General features: G+C 48.2%; 1 protein-coding gene and 1 pseudogene across 1 annotated transcript in view; one reads left to right on the plus strand and one right to left on the minus strand.

The window, feature by feature from the left end:
* Nucleotides 1-17,429, plus strand: part of LOC144144930 (uncharacterized) — a 114,058-nt gene that overhangs the window by 74,802 nt on the left and 21,827 nt on the right. The window contains exons 12-14 of the mRNA XM_077676438.1: nt 1,352-1,531; nt 4,682-4,941; nt 14,861-14,957. Of these exons, the coding sequence (XP_077532564.1) occupies nt 1,352-1,531; nt 4,682-4,941; nt 14,861-14,957 (537 nt within the window). The remainder of the gene's footprint in view (nt 1-1,351; nt 1,532-4,681; nt 4,942-14,860; nt 14,958-17,429) is intronic.
* On the minus strand, nt 9,580-11,931 carry LOC144144941 (uncharacterized; annotated as a pseudogene).

The following is a 17,429-nucleotide window of genomic DNA, read 5'->3' on the forward strand; positions in this document are numbered from 1 at the left end:
GAAGTGGTGGTGATATGAGTGTGGACTTGCTCAAGAAAAAAAAAAAAAAAAAAAGAAATCTTGTCTTAAAGGGGCACTGACACCAATTTTCGGTGTTAATATTATTACACTGTTCGCTTCCCTTACTCAACAGAATAGCCTAGGTGAAATATGAGCGGCCTGCAACGCGTGGAACATACTTCAATTTGAACTAATTTATTGCACTGACGGAGGAGCACGCAGAGCGGCACGCGGCAAATGGCAAATGGAAATCGGTGTGACATCGCCTTGAGGTAGCGAAAAGAAGAGATGTAGCCATTTGCTTCCAACGTGCGTCAGAAACACAAGACGTCACTTCACATGCACCGCGTGGCTAGGTGCGACTTGGTTTCTGTGCATTCACGAACTGATGCACGTAGCCAGAGCTGCAGCCATAAACGCTGCCCAGAAAGGCACTCTTGCCAAAAGTAAAGTTCCACGCATGGGAAAAGGAGCTGATAATTTAGCCCATAATCGTAATAGAAGTCTCCATTAAAACTTTTATTGAAAGCGGTCACCCAATTTCCACCGCATTGGTAGGCCTAACGCCTTCGGCCAGCTCAGCCACTGAGCTCTGGTGGCGGGGCGGTTGAAACAACAACTCTTCCACTGGCCTCCGCAGTGCCTTGACGTCTGCACAAAACGGTGAGGTCATGTCATACGTCCCGTCCGGGCTAGAAGTGTGGGAAACTGAAACGGGCGATTTTCAGGCCATTCAATGTAATTAGTTATCACGCACTCAAGTATTTAAGTGCTGTTTCAGGTTTGCCAGCCCATTATGCATCGATAAAAGCAATAAAAATAGAACCTAGAATTTTGGTGTCAGTACTCCTTTAACCAGTTGAGGGGCAGCTGAGCGGCTCATGGGCATATTCAGAATAGCTGAGAATTTGATTGTGCACATCCCATTGCTTCTGCTTTTAGTACAATCTGTTTTATCTGTATGTAACAGATTAGACAACCGGGCAAATTGGTAATGATTTATGGTTTAATAATAGCACCCAGAGGCAACGGAAAAGGAAGGTGACAGGACAACCGCTGACCATCAAAACTAATTTCTCATTGAAGAAAGAATTGAATATGTACTGAATGTAAGCTAAACAAGGTTTTTGATGTTTAAACGAGATATCGGGGGGTCAGCGCTCGTCCTGTTGCCTTATTTGTCTTCCGTCTTGTGCGCACTGTTAGCAAGCCGTGAATTTATGCATGATCGCAGCATTCAGGGTATCAAACGGAGGCTGTTTCAGGTTTCCAGTCTAGTGAGGCTTGTCACGAGACTTGAGACTGTTTCATGGCGCTGCTGACACCAGGTGTTGATGGGCCACTGTTGCAGCTGGGCTATGCGGAGGTGTCGAAGAAGTGCCAGGAGCTGGAATCGACGTTCCGCACAACAAAGGACAATTACCAGCGGGCCATCAAAGCACTGGAATCCAAGGTGGCATCGTTGAAAGAAGAACTGGAAACCTCGCGAGGAGAGCTCCAGGCAACCAAAGTGGAATTTGATAACTACAAGGTGAGACCTGCCGAACGAGACAAGTAAAAGGGCCTTAAAGGAGCCATGAAAAGAAAATACAACTTCGTTTAATTTGAAAGAACTAGGATTCAGTATCTCACTCAGCTCCATTACAGCCACAAAAGATGTTTTTTTTAACGAAAAAAAGCAAGAAGTATTTAAAAACTTTCAAATTTTGCGCCACAGTGACGTGTTGCATTCAAGTGATGCGGTCAAATGGAACTAGAGGCCCCATTACAGACGCCCAGTCATGTGTCGTCGCGACAGGTCAGTTAGGCGGCCACCAATCGCACAAACAAGGTTCCGTGACGTCATAGAAAAGTTGCGGGAAATTGGCTAGGGGGTCGCGACTGCTTCACACGTGTTCTTTCATATCTCCGTTATTTGTTTGAAGATTGCGATGATATTGGTATGATTGTTATCGGGACTAAGCAGTCTTTTTAATAAACCCAACTTGTATTTTGTCTTCATCGCTCCTTTAAGTATTAGAACAAGTTGGCCTGCATTTGGTAGATTAGTGTGCCAGAGATACATACATATGATGCTTGGCAGAAGCAGTTGGGAAACCATTTCAGTGTCAAGTTTTTCTGGGGATGATGTACTGCAATCCAACAGAGATAATATTGGGTATGTATATGGAACAATAGCCTTATTGTAACTACTTTGCTGTTTTTGGGATGTCTGTGGCAGTGTAATGGTGGTGTTTAAAGCAGTTCAGTTGGTTTCAGTACTTCTTCTAGTAAAGGTAAACGCAGAAAAAGGTAATCATTCACTAAAGCAAATAAAAGATATTAGTAAAAAATGGCCGAGCCTGTTCTTGTCTTTGTGATGTCAGTTGGCTTGGAAGTGAGCCCGCCTTGGAAGTGGTTGCCCTTGGCTTGGAAGTGGTTGCCCGCCTGACACCTCCTCTATTCCCTCTTTTTGACGGTGGCACCTCAATTCATGCCAGTTTGCAGTGGCAGAATCACTGTGGTTAGAGTCTGCATGCAGGTTGCAAATGGCACCGCAGTGTATGGCAACGAATTTAACATGTAAGTGCCGATTTGACATCTATCCGCAGCTTAGCACTTACAAACTGAAAGTTTACTCCCTGATTTCTTGAGTGGGGAAAAAAAAATGAAACAGTGCTGATATTTTCAGGGAAACAGTGTATACGAAAAAAAATGTGGTTGATGCCTCTTTCATAGGAATCGGTAAAACACGAAAGTGAAATGTACCTTCACAGGAGCAATTGATTTGATTGATTGTAGGTTTTAACGCGCCGACGCAACGCAGGCGATGAGGCGCGCCGTAGTGGAGGGCTCCGGATTAATTTTGACCACCTGGGGATCTTTAACGTGCGCCGAAATCTCGTACACACGGGCGTTTTTGCTTTTCGCCTCCATCAGAAAAGCGGCCGCCGCGGCCGGGAATCGAACCCGCGACCTCGTGCTCAGCAGCGCAACGCCTTAGCCACTGAGCCACCGCGGCGGGTCACAGGAGCACTTATTGTGCATCCATATGAACTTGCACATCGCTATTTACCTATATTGCGTCGGCATGGCACCCTTAGACGCATTGCACGTGCCGGAACATTGTGTAAATCTAAGTGAAACCATAGCCCCTTGAAAAACCGTACGAACGAAACGGAACCGAAACCGAAAGCAGTAGGTGGAGAAGGGTGCCTCAATTCACCCATGCCCCACGTACACAAAGATGCTTAGGGTGCCTCGTAACCAGCGCCGCCGTACGGGGTGGAGACACCATTTGAAATGACCCGTGCCCAACGCGTTGTTCTTTTCGTTTCCCACGAGACCCAGCAATGCGAAACAGATAAGATGATTCAAGCTTCGCAAGTAAACAGCGTTGCGGTGATAATTTTAGCGCGGTTTTGATACAATGGCTTGCTTGGCGTCAAGCGAGTGACCCAAAATGGCACCGCCAGCGCATACATGTCTCCAACCTGTATGGCGCATGTGTGAATCAGGGCACCCTAAAGATGCTAAAATCGAGGCGCCAACCGTCGGCGCTCATTAGTGTCATGATAACCTACTTCGCTTCACTTCTCCTAGACGGCAGCATCTCCTAGACGGCACCTGAATGAAGAGAGTAGTGGGAAAGATATAAGGCGCGTTCGTAGACCTCCTTGCGCTTGTATTCGTAGCGCAGTGGGCAGAGCGCTGTGTACCTCCCGTTGCGGCGAGAGAGTTTATGATTCGAAACCAGGTGTATCCGCTTTTTTCTGGCGACGTCATTTTTGGGACGGATATGATGCTGGTCAGATCTTTGGTGTGCTCGCGCATAAAACACTTTCATGTTAAAATGGTCACCATCCCGCCCTGAAGAAGTGGGTGTCCAGTGAAGCTGTTGTAAACCACTACAAATGCTGATGGGGGAGGGTATGAGATGTTTCTCGTCGTCTTGGCAGGCTTGTCGCTTGCACTCCGCTTCTCTGGCGGCAAATGCTGGGTCCTGCCTAGCCTGAAGCATGCGCTCGGCGCGTTGTGCAAGAACTGCTCTATTTAGTGACACTATTCCTGCCTAGCCCTCAAACATAATCTGCAAACATAATCTTTACCAGGAACACATGGTGGGGGGTCCCATTGTTCACAGGCGCCTTATCATCCATAATGCGTTTCGATGCACGCTTTGTGGTTATTTTTAACGAATACTAAGTAATTATGCTGTATGCCTGATTATCCTGAGGCATGCACGTCACGCGAGAACGCATGTGCGTATTAAGTGAGAACTGCTGGGTCCTGCCTGGGTTTTTTGTTTGACACGAAATTTTCCGATCAACTAGAGGCTACCAGTTTTGCTGTAAAGGAGAGTCTAGCTCAGGTGATTTTTCTTAAATGCATGGATGAAACAGACGTAGACAGCTGTCAGGACAGATTAGGCACAATATTCTGCACTCTTCCAGGCTAGTGCACTGGTGAAAATGAGCAGGTAGGATTTCCACTGGACTGAAAGATGGTGCTTCTTATGTTCATGGCATTTATGAAAACATTAAGAATGCACCCTGGAGGCTCTTGTTCTGTGTAGATGTTGCTCGTACGATCTTCACACACGCGAGCCGTGTATGCCAATGCATCAGCTTTTGGGCTGCTGCCCTGTAAAGCGCAGCAGTGGTCGTCAGCCCTGTGAGACCGCAGCGCTTCTCCATTGCAGGTGCGGGTGCACACGGTGCTGAAGCAGCAGAAGAAGGGCACAGTGGGTGGTGTGGAGAGTGCTGAGACCCCCTCGGAGGCCCAGGAGAAGCTGCAGGGGGCCATGGAGCAGATGCGGCAGAAGGTCCGGGATCTGACGGAGCAGCTGCAGCTATCGCGGTCCGAGGCCGAGGCTTCCCGGGATGAGTACGATCGGCTGGCCCAGCGGCACCAGGCCATCGCACTCGAGCTGGAAGCACGCGAGGCCCAGTGGAAGCGCAGGTGGGGAAAGAATCTCGTTGGGCTGTAAGCTCGAGTTGCCTTTATGAGATCCACATTTCTGCCACGTTAGGAGGCTTGTTATTGGTTTACATACGGCACTGGGAGGTTGTACGTTGAAATGATGCCAGTTGCAGTGTGCTTCAGGCAGAAAAGAAATACAGTGGGACCTTGATAATACGACTTTCAAGGGATTGCGCGAAAGCGTCGTATGACCGGGGTGTCGTATGATCGGAGTACGAGTAAATGCTGCCGTAGTAGATGGTCTTACACAACAGGTGGGCTAAGAACGTATTTAAACTGCAGTGATAGGCCCCCCGCATTTGCAATTACCCGCTTCTTACGACGGATAACCGCGGTCGTGGCAAACTCCCCATAGAAACAGTGTATTAAAAACCCCGATGATATGACATTCGGGTGCACGCGGTCTGCTTCATATGGCGGACACTGGCGCGGATAAACTGGCATTTTTCTCATCTTTTACACTGCTTTGCTGCCTCGTCTCAACCTTTCTTGATTCTTAACCGCTGTTTGACGCTGCTTGATGTGCAAACGCCCACAGGCAGGCCAGACGACTTGCTGAACAGACGCAAGCAAGCAGGTGGATACTCGCGAGCAGGAGTTAACCTTTGACGGCCCCACGTAGCAGCAGTACGCCAACGTGCCAACCGCGAGATGTCAAAGTTCAGGTGGCTGGCAGGTCGTGAATTTGATGCTCCCATCGAGCCACCAATGAACGCGTAAACACATATGACGCAACCCCACGGCGATGACCGAACACCCACTTTCCTTGCACGCTCGATCCAAGTTTCTTCCTTTCACGACGCTCTCTCTCCTCCTCTCTCTGCTCTCAGCTTATCAATGTCTTTCAAAGCGGTGGGTGTTGTCACTCCTTTCCTTTCTTTGACGCCTTTTTTCCATTGTCGTCTCGTACGTTTCGCTTGGCCTTGGCAGTTTCACACTCGCCTTTTCCCCTCTCAATTTGCTCAGTTAGGTCGGCCTTATCTCGCGCGCACCTTGCGCGGGGCTGGAAGGCTACAAGTAAGCGCCAGACGGCGGGGGTTGCGTTGCACGTGGTGCTTGGCTCCGAGGAGAAGAGGGGGACACGAAATAGGTGTTCTCTTTTTTTTTTTTTTTTTTTTTTTTTTTTTTTTTTTACGGGATTTTAGTTGAAGGTTTGCATATCACGTGAGAATGTGCTAAATATAGCAGTTCAAATAAGTTCTTAGCCCACCTGTTGTGTGAGACCATCTACTAGGCCAGCATTTACCTGCACCCCGGTCATGTGACCCCCCAGTCATTTGATGCTTTCTCGCGGTCCCTTGAAGTCGGGCTTCAAATTCATGGTCTGCCGGCCACCTGGGCTTCTCGCGGTTGGCGCGTTGGCATTCTGCTGCCGCGTGGGGCCGTTGCAGGTTAACTCCCACCCGCCAGTACCCGCCTGCTTGCTTGCGTCTGTTCAGTGAGTGCAGGGGTGAGACAGCTGCGCATATTGCGCAGTTTTGATACAAAGTTGTTTTCCTGCGCCAGGCTGCTCCAAAAGCTTGAAAATCGGAAAAATTGCGCCAAACTGCTCCAAAACAGTATGAGAGCCAAGGATTTGAACACTCCCGTCAGTTTCAGTGGGCGAAAATGCTTTCTGATGGCATAATTTTTCAGCACCCCTAAGGTGATGGTGTTTGTAAAAGTTTAATTTATTGATCAACCAATAAAAAAACGCATAAAATTGTCCCAGAAAGTTTTTTCGAGAGAGACAATGTCGTGGTGCACATGTTATATTCTGTACATTTTTAAAGCTTTTCCATCGAAAACCATCGCAAAGTCCTATATAAAAATACTTATGTTTACTGAGGCGACAAAACTTGTTCAAGCTGATGAAAAAACGGCAATTTTTGGAGCGCCATGTCTCCGGAACGACATCACTGGGCGCCGCATTGGAAAACATGATCGGCAGGCGAAGCAGTTAGTCGTGGTTCAGGCTAGTTCACTCTAGGTCAGGCAGAGTGCTATTTGAAGATTTCTACCGTGGTTTCGGTTATGGGGGTGGGTACATTTAGTTGTTTGATCTGTTACGGGAAGTTGTGCCGCTCGGAAGACTGAGTTCATCAAAAACAACGCGGTGCCCGCGAATTTGCCATGTTTCGGCCTTGAGTGTGAGGCGCGGTGCGTGCCTGAAGTGAAATTTCGGACTTATTGCGGTGTTATGAAACGCTGTTATTGCTGCCTTTGACAGCGAGCTTCCTCTGGTACAAGGAATACAAGGACTCTGGTAGAACATACTTTATCGAAAGGCTATTTCAGTGTTATTTACGTTCAAAACCGATGAAAAAGTGCACTCCCCCCCTCCCCTCGATTTGCCACAAATTTGATTTTTTAGGCACATAAGCTGACATAATAAATGTCGTTCACTGCTCCAAATCAAGGTTCTTCTGCTCCAAAATCGAGATTTCGCTGCTCCAAAAACTGCTCCCAAATCGGATTCAGCTGTCTCACCCCTGTGAGTGGTCTGGCCCGCCTGCAGACCTTCGCACATCAAGCAGCGTCAAACAGGGATTTTGAATAAAGAGAGGTCAGGACGAGGCAGCGAAGAAATGTAAAAGATGGGACAAACGCCGGTTTATCCCCGCCAGGGTCTGTCATATGAAGCGGACTGCGTGCACCCAAGCGTTGTATAATCAGGGTTTTTAATGCATTGTTTCTATGGGGAGTTTGCCGGGATTACAGCGATCTGTCGTAACAAGCAGGTCATAAGACCGAGGCACGTATCATCGGGGTTCCACTGTAGGTACCTTCCCCTGGTTCCGTTAAACACTTGTCGGTCTGTGATAAATGCAGTGCAGTGAAAAACGCAATCAATGCTTAACCCCTGCTGATCTCTTCCTTGATCTCTTTGTTGCGAATGTAGCTGCTGTCATCGTTTGCTGAGTGGCTCGGTGTGGTCACCCCACGTTTCGATTGAGCCCTAATGTAAGTGGGCCGGTTGAGGTCTGCTAAGTTTATTGCCAGGAAATCAAGTGTGTGGGTATAGCTGCTATCACTTGGTGAGGCTAAAATTTTTATTGTCTGTCGCTTGTCATCACATAAGCCTGTTCTGACTTGCAGTGAACATTCTGGTTGAAAATTTTAGGTGCGGAGTACCCTAGGACCGCACAATGTCCGTCCGTGTCCATGCACATAGCATTCACAATCGCAAAAAATCACACAGGCACCGGCAGGATTCGAGCCTGTGTCTGGTAAACCAGACAGAGTTAGTGTCGGTCATCTTACCCATTGGGCTATGGCCGTGAGTTAGTTACCGACAGTCCTGTACCTGTAACGGTGCAGAGTGCCTTAGGACCTCCCAAGGTCCGTCCATGTCCATCCGTGCGCACACCACCATCAAGCGAAAATCAAGCGAAATTCGCTTTGAGCCGTGAGTTGCAGTTTCATTTAGGGAATAATCAAGGTGCAACTCACAGCTCAAATTGAATGACGGTCGGGGCGCAAATTGGATGTCACTCGGGGCGCAACTTGGATGTCATTTCGAGTCCCCGTACTCTGCACCCTCGCCATCATCCACAGAGTGGAGATGCTGCCATTTTTTTTCCCTTTTTTGTGCCAAAAAACAAAGCAACTGCTTACATTCGTTTTTGCTAGATAAAGCTGAGAGCATTTACACCATCACCACTTATAGTGCGGGACCAGATATAACACGGGTTTTTGTGTATCCACTGGTTTGCCTCCCACAGAACTCAATGCATAAGAGAACCTTGCCCGAAGCACAATACTGCTTATTGTGCAGTTTTTTTGGCAGGTCTGCGGATCGACCTGCGGAGCTGGGGCATTGTTTTAGGGTCGCGAGAAAGAAAAACAAAAGACGGAATCGGCCATCTGACGCAGTGCACGCTCCCTGCACACAAAAGAAAAAAAAATAGGCACTTTTTGGCTCGCATGTTTTGTTTGCACTCGCATGATAACCACAATTGCCCTTGCTTGATGCACTCCCAAAGATAGCGAGCCCCTCCGCCCTCGTGCAGTGAGTTGTTTCTATTAGAACGTTGTGCAAATAAGCTACTGCCCTTTCCCTTTTCAAAAATCTGGAGATAGCGAGCAGCATAGCCAAAGGTTTCCACTTTCTGTACATTGTGCTGATTAACAACAGTCTTCGGCATCGCGAGCGCAAGGGTGGGCGGGGAAGAGGAGGAATAAACGTTTGTTTTCTAAAATTTAGGGCAGATGGGTGGTCGCCTCAGTCCAGGTAGCCGCATGCTTTCACTGCTCGTGTGGCCTGCTGAATCAGGTTTTGCTGGTCCTGCAGGGGTCCGAGGGCGGGGGTGGTGCGTGGAAATCCTACTTGTGTTTGTATCACATTGTCCCACGGCATCCATTTATGACGCTAAGGAACGCAGCCGTGCTCCCTCAACGCAAATGAGGTTGGGGGGATGGTAGTGGACATGGTGTCCAAATACATCGGCACCTAACTTGTTTGCTTTTCGAGCAATCAACGTGAAATTTTGAAGGGTGGGTACAATAGATATCTACTAATGGTGTGCAAAATTTCAAGCAAAAATACTGTATAATTTTGAAAATATTGTTATGCATTTTTATTATTATTATTTTTTTTTTCACTTAAGGAACATTTTCATAAAAAAATTTATAGGTACAGGCCCGAAACTTTTCCTGTGGGTGTTGTATACACAAGGCTTTGTGCTGAACCAAAAGAATAGTAGTCGCTTTGACCGTTGGTTTTAAAAATTTTTTTTCTCAACACAAACTCAAATATTATACATTTTAAACAGAAAAAAGTGTGATAAAAAAATAAATTCTTGTACCAACATATTTATTCTGGTTCAGAAGGTGTGCATATTATTGGGAAACCACATGCAAAAATATGGTTTCTGTAACTTGAACGGGTAAAGAGAAAATGTTCCTTTTCACAGCAAAATTGGCTTTCAAAGATTGTTCAGTTGGTTTAAAACGCTCCAGGGGCGTAATCTTCACCGTTCTTGTTTTCACCTTGCCTGGTAAAACCTTTTCTTATGCTCGCCTTGACCTTCCATCTTTTCGTGCTTTCAGCAGAGGCTTGAAAGTCTGCTTTTGCTACTCTCTGCCTGTCCATCCTGCTTAGTTCAGCGTCGCCAAATACCCCTGGTGTGACACCTAGGGCCTCAAGGACTTTTCGTCTGGCATTGTTTCCATCATTATAGTAACATATTGCATCGTACACAGCAGCTTTCACTGTTGATGCACCAACAAAGGTTGTTTTTGTACACCTAGACCAAATCAAGCTGTTCAAAGATTCGTTTGTGTTCTGTGTTCTTCCATGGAGACATTTTCTGAGGAGCTCAGGGGCAGCAAGTGCTTGAAAGACAGGTTTGATGCACTTCATCGCAGTCTCTGGGAGTGAGTTCTTGTGCTGGTATGCCTCTGGGGTGCCCAGTGCAATACGGCGGTTGTATCCACACCATGAAGACTCCCCTGCTGGACAAAGCCCATGCTGTGGATTTTCGTCAGTCGACAGTTTGTGAAAGTATATCGCCCAGACAGCTTTTCTCATAGCATCGAGACTACTTGTATTGTCCCGTATGGCTTTGCCATAATAAAACTGAAGAGAATCTATGTCTCTCTCAGTCAGGCGATGTTTGCCATCTTCTAACGTGTCACCCTTCAGTGACTTTTTTACGTTGCGTAGCCTTGTTCTCATCCTCTTCTGTACGTGGGCAATACACTCATGCTTTTCCACATCACAGTCGTAGGGTTTCAATTCCTTCACTGCAAGAAAAGCTTTGCTGTCACCGTCGCCTATGTAGGTTGTATACTTGAGTGCATGGGTATCCATAGAGCGCTTGAAAACTTTCACTGCACCACTCGCCTCCATTGCGCCACTCGAGCCAGTGTGTGTTATTTCGCAAAGGTGCTTTTTTTTTGTTTTCTTCATTGTGTTGTCTCCTCGCACACAAGATGCAGAACTTGCTCTCAGTTTCACAGTCAAGTGCCTTCCCTGTGTCGGCGGAAATGGCTGTCACGACGCCAAACAATGATGAATATCCTCTCTTCATCCATGTGACGTCTACAGTTACCACAATTCCTTCATCAGCCGCATCTTTCCTCACTTCTGCAGCAGCGGCTTGGGTGCTTTCTTCGGCGGTTTTTCTTGTAGCCTCAAGAATTTTTTTGTTGTAGCTTTCCATGCGTGCAGAAGGTGGTGGCATGTTCATAAGCGCACATAGTACTGCTCCACTCTGTCGACCTTTTCCTATGGAGCGGAGGGTATAAGCAAATCATAGATTTACTTCGTGTGCACTTCCTAACTTGTTAAAGGTGCAGAAACTGCTGCTATCACCACAGGAATCACAAGTTGCAGCGATAACGGACGCCAGACCACTGCGTTTTTCAAAACTCTCCTCGAGGCAAAGGGTTCCATTCCCACAGTTCTTGCAGGTTGCAACATGCATAACAAACTCATCGAGAAGGGTGATGTCTATCATATGGTATCCAGATGATTCCGCACCTGCAACATCAAAGGAGCCATCACACACAGCACCTCCAAGCTTCGCAGCACTTGCACTCACCGGCACGGTCTCAACACGACACCACCGCAGCCTGACGTGCTGATTCCCGCAGAATTTTCGTTTCTTGTGCGGATTTGAAGAAAACCGAGGCATTGCCAATAGTCCAGTGCACTTGTGGGGTAAAAACCGTTGCGATCTATTACTAAGGATACAACTTTTGCGCGCGCGTAAACAGTAAAACCGTGGTCATGTAAACAAACGTTCCGAAATGCATGCGCAATGCTATTGCAACTAACGCAGCGGCATCACGGCATATACTGAAGTACCGAAAACATGTAAAGTAACTAAACACTACATTTCTAACTTATTATACAAGTAAATGCTGTTTGAGATATTTAAAACAGGAATAACAAGGCAAAAACCACTGCTCATCGCATGGAACTCGAAGGGAGTAGGTGAGGCCTTGAGGGGGGCGTGTTTGGCGCCATTTTTAAAGAACTTCTAATGCAAATCTGAGGATGCCACTTTGTGGAGACATTCTCGAATAACACATGCATGTTGTAGCGTTAAAATAAAAAAAAATTAATTTTCAGTCGATTCTGCCTTCCATCCCCCCTTAACCGTTTGAGGGTCACGGCCGTACATGTACGGCATCGGCAAACACTTTCAAAACGGTCAGTGACGTAACATGTACGGCATTGCTTGTATCTTTAAAAAGCGGCCTTTTTCGCCAACTTCTCTTGCTTGGCATGTGCTGCCACACTTCAGAAATACGTCAAATTTTTTTCTTGCACCAATAGCTCTTTTTATTTTTTTTATGATTTACTTCAGCGGCGCGCCGGCTCTCGTTTGCGCATCCGCTAGCTAACGGGGGGGGCCTGGGTATCGCCCACCTGGCGCCCGGGCGCCTCTCGCTTCTTGCGCCTGCCACAGACCAAGGTCGCCTGCGAAACTGACGAGGCTCTGTTCTCCTTTTTGTTGTATTTTATGAGTGGTGTGCCGTCCATTGCTCCCGCATCCGGCCGTGCGCGCGTGCAGCGGCTGGTTTTGGTATCGTCCTCCGGGCGCTTCCCTCTTTTTGCACCCGCGAAACTGATGTCTATCTGATTTTGATTAACTCAAAAGGTACCGGCTTGTTACTCTCTCGTTTTTATTTAGAATGTTTTATTGATTGTAGGGTTTAACGCGCCGACGCAACGCAGGCGATGAGGCGCGCCGTAGTGGAGGGCTCCGGATTAATTTTGACCACCTGGGGATCTTTAACGTGCGCCGAAATCTCGTACACATAGGCATTTTTGCTTTTCGCCTCCATCAGAGAAGTGACCGCCGCGGCCGGGAATTGAACCCGCGACCTCGTGCTCAGCAGCGCAACGCCTTAGCCACTGAGCCACCGCGGCGGGTGTTTAGAATTTTTCTTGTGCTACTCATGAATAAGCCACATATATGTAACAGCATCAACGATTTTTTTGTCACTTTATGGTCACCCTAAAAAAATTACAATTTTTTATCGAAATAGATTCATCCGAAGAATTTAATTCGGCAATAAAAAAATCGACCCTGGGGGCAGGCATTTGGCGAAAAAAGTCGACCCTCAAAGGGTCGACTTTTGTCGACAAAGGGTCGACAAAGGGTCGACAAAGGGTCGACTTACGAACCAAACTGCAAGCTGCGCTTGCAGTTTGGTTCGTAAGACTGCACTTGGGGTTTGTAGGACCCTGCAGCAGCGGTTGATGTGAAGAAAAAAGAAAGATGAAATAAAGACCGTGTCTCTGTTTTTAAGAGGCCTTCATGTGAGTGATGATAAACAAAGAATGAATAAAAAGTAGGTTGTGATGTGGTTGAATTTGCGCATGTTTTGTTTATAGTGCGGTATCGCACTTTAAGCGGTGCCACACTTACCTATTGCACAACTCCCGTGACATACATTATAAGCGGTCTACACTGTACAATTAGTTTGGTGTTCAGAAGATATGTTTTATGCATTGTCATTTTGGTTGGCCAGAGAGGGTTAGGTATTTGCTGATGTGAATTTTGAGTTTCGTGTTTGACAAGAAAGACTAAACTAAGTATAATGCCTACACATACTATGGTTGGCTCTTTGAATTATGCTGGAAAATTACAAGATTTCTTGACTCCCCCCCAAAAGACTGCAGAATTTAGGACAGAAAAATTGAGTACTGAAAGAGAAAAAAAAAAGTGGTCAGAATGGAATTTTTCATATCATAGTGAAACCAAAAAAGTTTGTTCTTGGTCTTGTTTCAAGCATCAACTTTAAAGTAGTGTGTCTTCGGCATCACCTGATGCTCACATCGACCTTTAAAATTTTGCCTTTTGTACTCAACAAATGGTTACAAAAGAAGGGAGCAAGGTGAAGCAGTGTGGGTCTGCTGACATCACATCTTGCAAATGGTCACGGGTTCTGGTCTGTTGGTTTGCTTTACAGCGTTGTTGATTTCATCCCAGCAGTGTAGTTTCCCGCATGCATGGGACTATTCTGTGCCCGATTGTTAGATGCCTTGCAGATTTCGTTATTAAAAACGTCTGGAAGTCGTGCATGTAGGTTTGTTAGTCGATTTCTGTATTCCAGAGTGTAAGGGTCAGTGTTGTAACAGCAGCATGTCATTACTATATGATGCTGCAGGCTGTAATATGTAGACCGTCTGGCCAATATTGACTTCGTTTTTAATTAATTGTGTGATTTGCAGAGTCCGAAGTGATGTGATTTAGTAGAAAGCATAAGTGGTGAGTAGGCTGTGCTGGGGGTGTACAAAACATTGACTGCACCGCATTGAAACTTGGTGCTGCTCTGTAGTGCGAGGTGACCTCGAACAATGTAGGCGTGGGATGTGAGCACGAGGCAACATTATAATCATTGGGATTATCAGCCTAAGTCCACTGCAGGGTGAAGGCCTCTTCCATAGATCTCCAACTGCTCCTGTCCTGTGCGACTGGTGTCCATTCTTTTCCCCGAATTTTCTTAATTCGTTCCTGCATCGAGTTAATGGCTTTTCTTCTCTACTTCTAGTCCCGCCTCTCGATAGCCACTCTGTTACCCACCCCAGTTGTCATTTCACCGCATTGCACGCCCAGCCCAAGTCACCCGAGTTTGTTCCCTGATCCAAGAGGCTTGTTTCCTGCCCCTAAGCGTTACTCCCTTCATCTCGATTCTCCATTTATCCATAATTCCGCCTTCCCCTAGCCAAGCTTTCAATACCCCTTCTAGGCATGCTAGTCCGAGTGCAGCTCTGTGACAAAGATATTCATTTTTAAATACTTTATTCAGTTTGAGATTGAACCTGAGCTATACTAAATTTTCCTTTGAATAAAACTTAAACCAACAAAAAAAAGTTTTGTTTTGTTGTTTTGGCTCAATGACTTCCAGGTTGGCAGCATGAGCCCTCCTTACGATGGCATGTCTGATGTCTCTGCAGGCTGGAAGATGTGATCAAGCAGAATTCTGCAGATATGAGTGTCGAGCTGGACAGGCAGCTGCAGAAGCAGTACGAGGAACTGTCGGCCAAATACCAGGTATGAGCTGAAACGCAGCTATCAAACAGGGGGGGTGATTTTTAACGCACAGTATTTGTTTTCTGTCTAGCAGGCAATTTTAAGCCATAGTTGAAACTTTCGCTAAGTTGAGGGATGCTATTATAGAAAGTGGTAGCTTGTAAAACATTAAGATATCATGTAATATTTGACTGTTCATCTGAAGCAACATTCCTACTGCAGTCGAACTCCTCTACAGTGAAAATCATTGACCTTGTGAAAAAAGTTGGCGCGAAATTTAATTATCGAGCAATTTGCCAACCACTCCACTTGGTAGGTAGGTAGGTAGGAATAACTTTATTGATGCCGGCAACCGACGGTTTAACTCGTCGTGACGTTGGCCAAGCGTCGACCCGGGGTTATGCCCTACTCTGCAATACCCCAGTTCGGCCCGTTTGCGGCGGGTCGTGAGGCTTGTGCTTTTCGAGCGCACCCCGGGCCTGCTGGACGGCCCATAGTTGAGTGTCCTTGTCTGTAGACTGCACTGCACTTTGAAGTTCGGGTGGGTATGTCCTGGAGGTAGCTTCAGTCGGGAACCTGGCGCAGTCCCACATGATGTGCCATTGATCCGCCAAACCCACTGCACAAACACTGCACATACCACTCGGATAGAGTTCTGGGTGAAGCACGTGTAGCACTGCCGGGGCGGGGAGTGACCCGGTCTGTATCTGCCTTAAGATAACGGCCTCCTCCCGACTGAGTGCCGGGTGGGGAGGCGGCATTGTCCGTCGAGCTAGGCGATAACACTTGGTAACTTCGCTATAACTGGTCATTCGGTCCTTGGTTTCAAACCACCACACGGAACGGTCACTCTCGGGGGAGCGGAGGGTAAGCGCTCGCGCCGCCGAATGGGCCGTCTCGTTGTGGTTCGGTGAGGATGTACACTCGCCCGCGTGAGCCGGGAACCACTTGATACGGATGGTGCTGCCGCGGTCTTGGAGCTTGAGCTTGCCGATGATGGCGGCCGCCGGCGCGCACACTCGCCCCTTGGCAAAGTTGCGCACGGCGTTCCTCGAGTCGCTGAGCACGGTGCGACACTCGGCCTCGGAGATCGCCAGAGCGATGGCAACCTCCTCGGCGTCTGTGGCGTCTGTGCACCGCACGCTCGCTGCCGTTGTCTTGGTCCCGGTAGCCGCCGCAACGACCACTGCCGCAAAGCCTTCTCGTTCGTATTCCGAAGCGTCTACGTACCGGGCGTGTGGGTCTTGGGCGTGTTGCTTGGTGAGGGCCTTGGCCCGCGCCTGCCGTCGTTCTTGGTTGTACTCGGGGTGCACGTTCTTCGGGATGGGGTCCACGTGGATGTGGGCCCGCGCCTCCTCGCTGATCTCGCACGGTTGCCGGCTGGGAGCTCGCGGGTTGTAACCTAGGGACGCCAGGATACTGCGGCCCGTCTTGGTGGCAGAGAGGCGCTCCATTTGCGCGGTGAGCTGCGCCTCGGCTATTTCCTCTAGGGTGTTATGGACGCCGAGCTGCAGGAGCCGAGCCGTACTCGTGGTCTCCGTTAAGCCCAGAGCCGTCTTGTAAGCCCGTCGGATCAGCGTGTTGATCTTGGTCCTGTCGGTGACGTGCCAGTTGAGGTAGGCCGCAACGTATGCGATGTGGCTGATTACAAAGGACTGGACGAGGCGCACGAGGCTGTCTTCACGCATGCCAGCCCGTCGCGTCGAGACTCGGTGTATGAGCCGGATGGCTTCCATTGCCTTGGTGGTAAGCTTGTTGATGGTCTCGTCGTTGCGGCCGCTCTTGTTTAACAGCAGACCCAGGACCCTGATTTTGGAAACTTCGGGAATGCGCTGCCCCGATGCAGTCACAATCTTGATGTGATCGCACTCTCGAGGCGGAGCGCGTTTCCGTCCCGCTCGTAGAGGTGTGAAGACGAACAGCTCGGATTTGGCGGGCGAGCACACTAGGCCGGTGCCTTCAAGGTGCTGCTCGATGGTGGTAACCGCCGCTTGCAGCTGTTGCTCGATGCTGGCGTCGGTGCCGCCGGCCACCCACAGGGTAATGTCGTCGGCGTAGATCGTGTGCCGGACGCCGGTCGCCGCCACTGCCCTCGCTACCCCGAGCCATATTAGCCGAAGTATCAAGACTCAACATGGGGGTAACGAGCTACAATTACATCGAAGACTTCTTGACCAACCGCACGGTGGAACTGCACGCCGGAGACCTCAAGCTACCTGAACGCAAGCTCGGCAGCATGGGTACACCGCAGGGTTCAACCACTCCACTTAAGTATCGAATAATTATCACAGTGATGTGATAGCTGTGCCAATTACGCCTAACTGCGCCGAGAGGTAAATCCTGCTACATCCTGCTACAAGGACTCTGATTTCAAGCAATCTGCGCCACTATTGCGCCGAAGCTTCGTTTCGCAGGGCTTCCTCGATGTGACGTGCTCTTTACGCCACGAGCATTGAAGAGGAGGGAATCTTGGAGTGTTTTATGCTCGCGAAA

Source organism: Haemaphysalis longicornis, unplaced genomic scaffold, assembly GCF_048455015.1.
Source record: "Haemaphysalis longicornis isolate Haplotype H1 unplaced genomic scaffold, Haemaphysalis longicornis Haplotype H1 scaffold_1, whole genome shotgun sequence".
In the NCBI taxonomy this organism is placed as follows: domain Eukaryota; kingdom Metazoa; phylum Arthropoda; class Arachnida; order Ixodida; family Ixodidae; genus Haemaphysalis; species Haemaphysalis longicornis.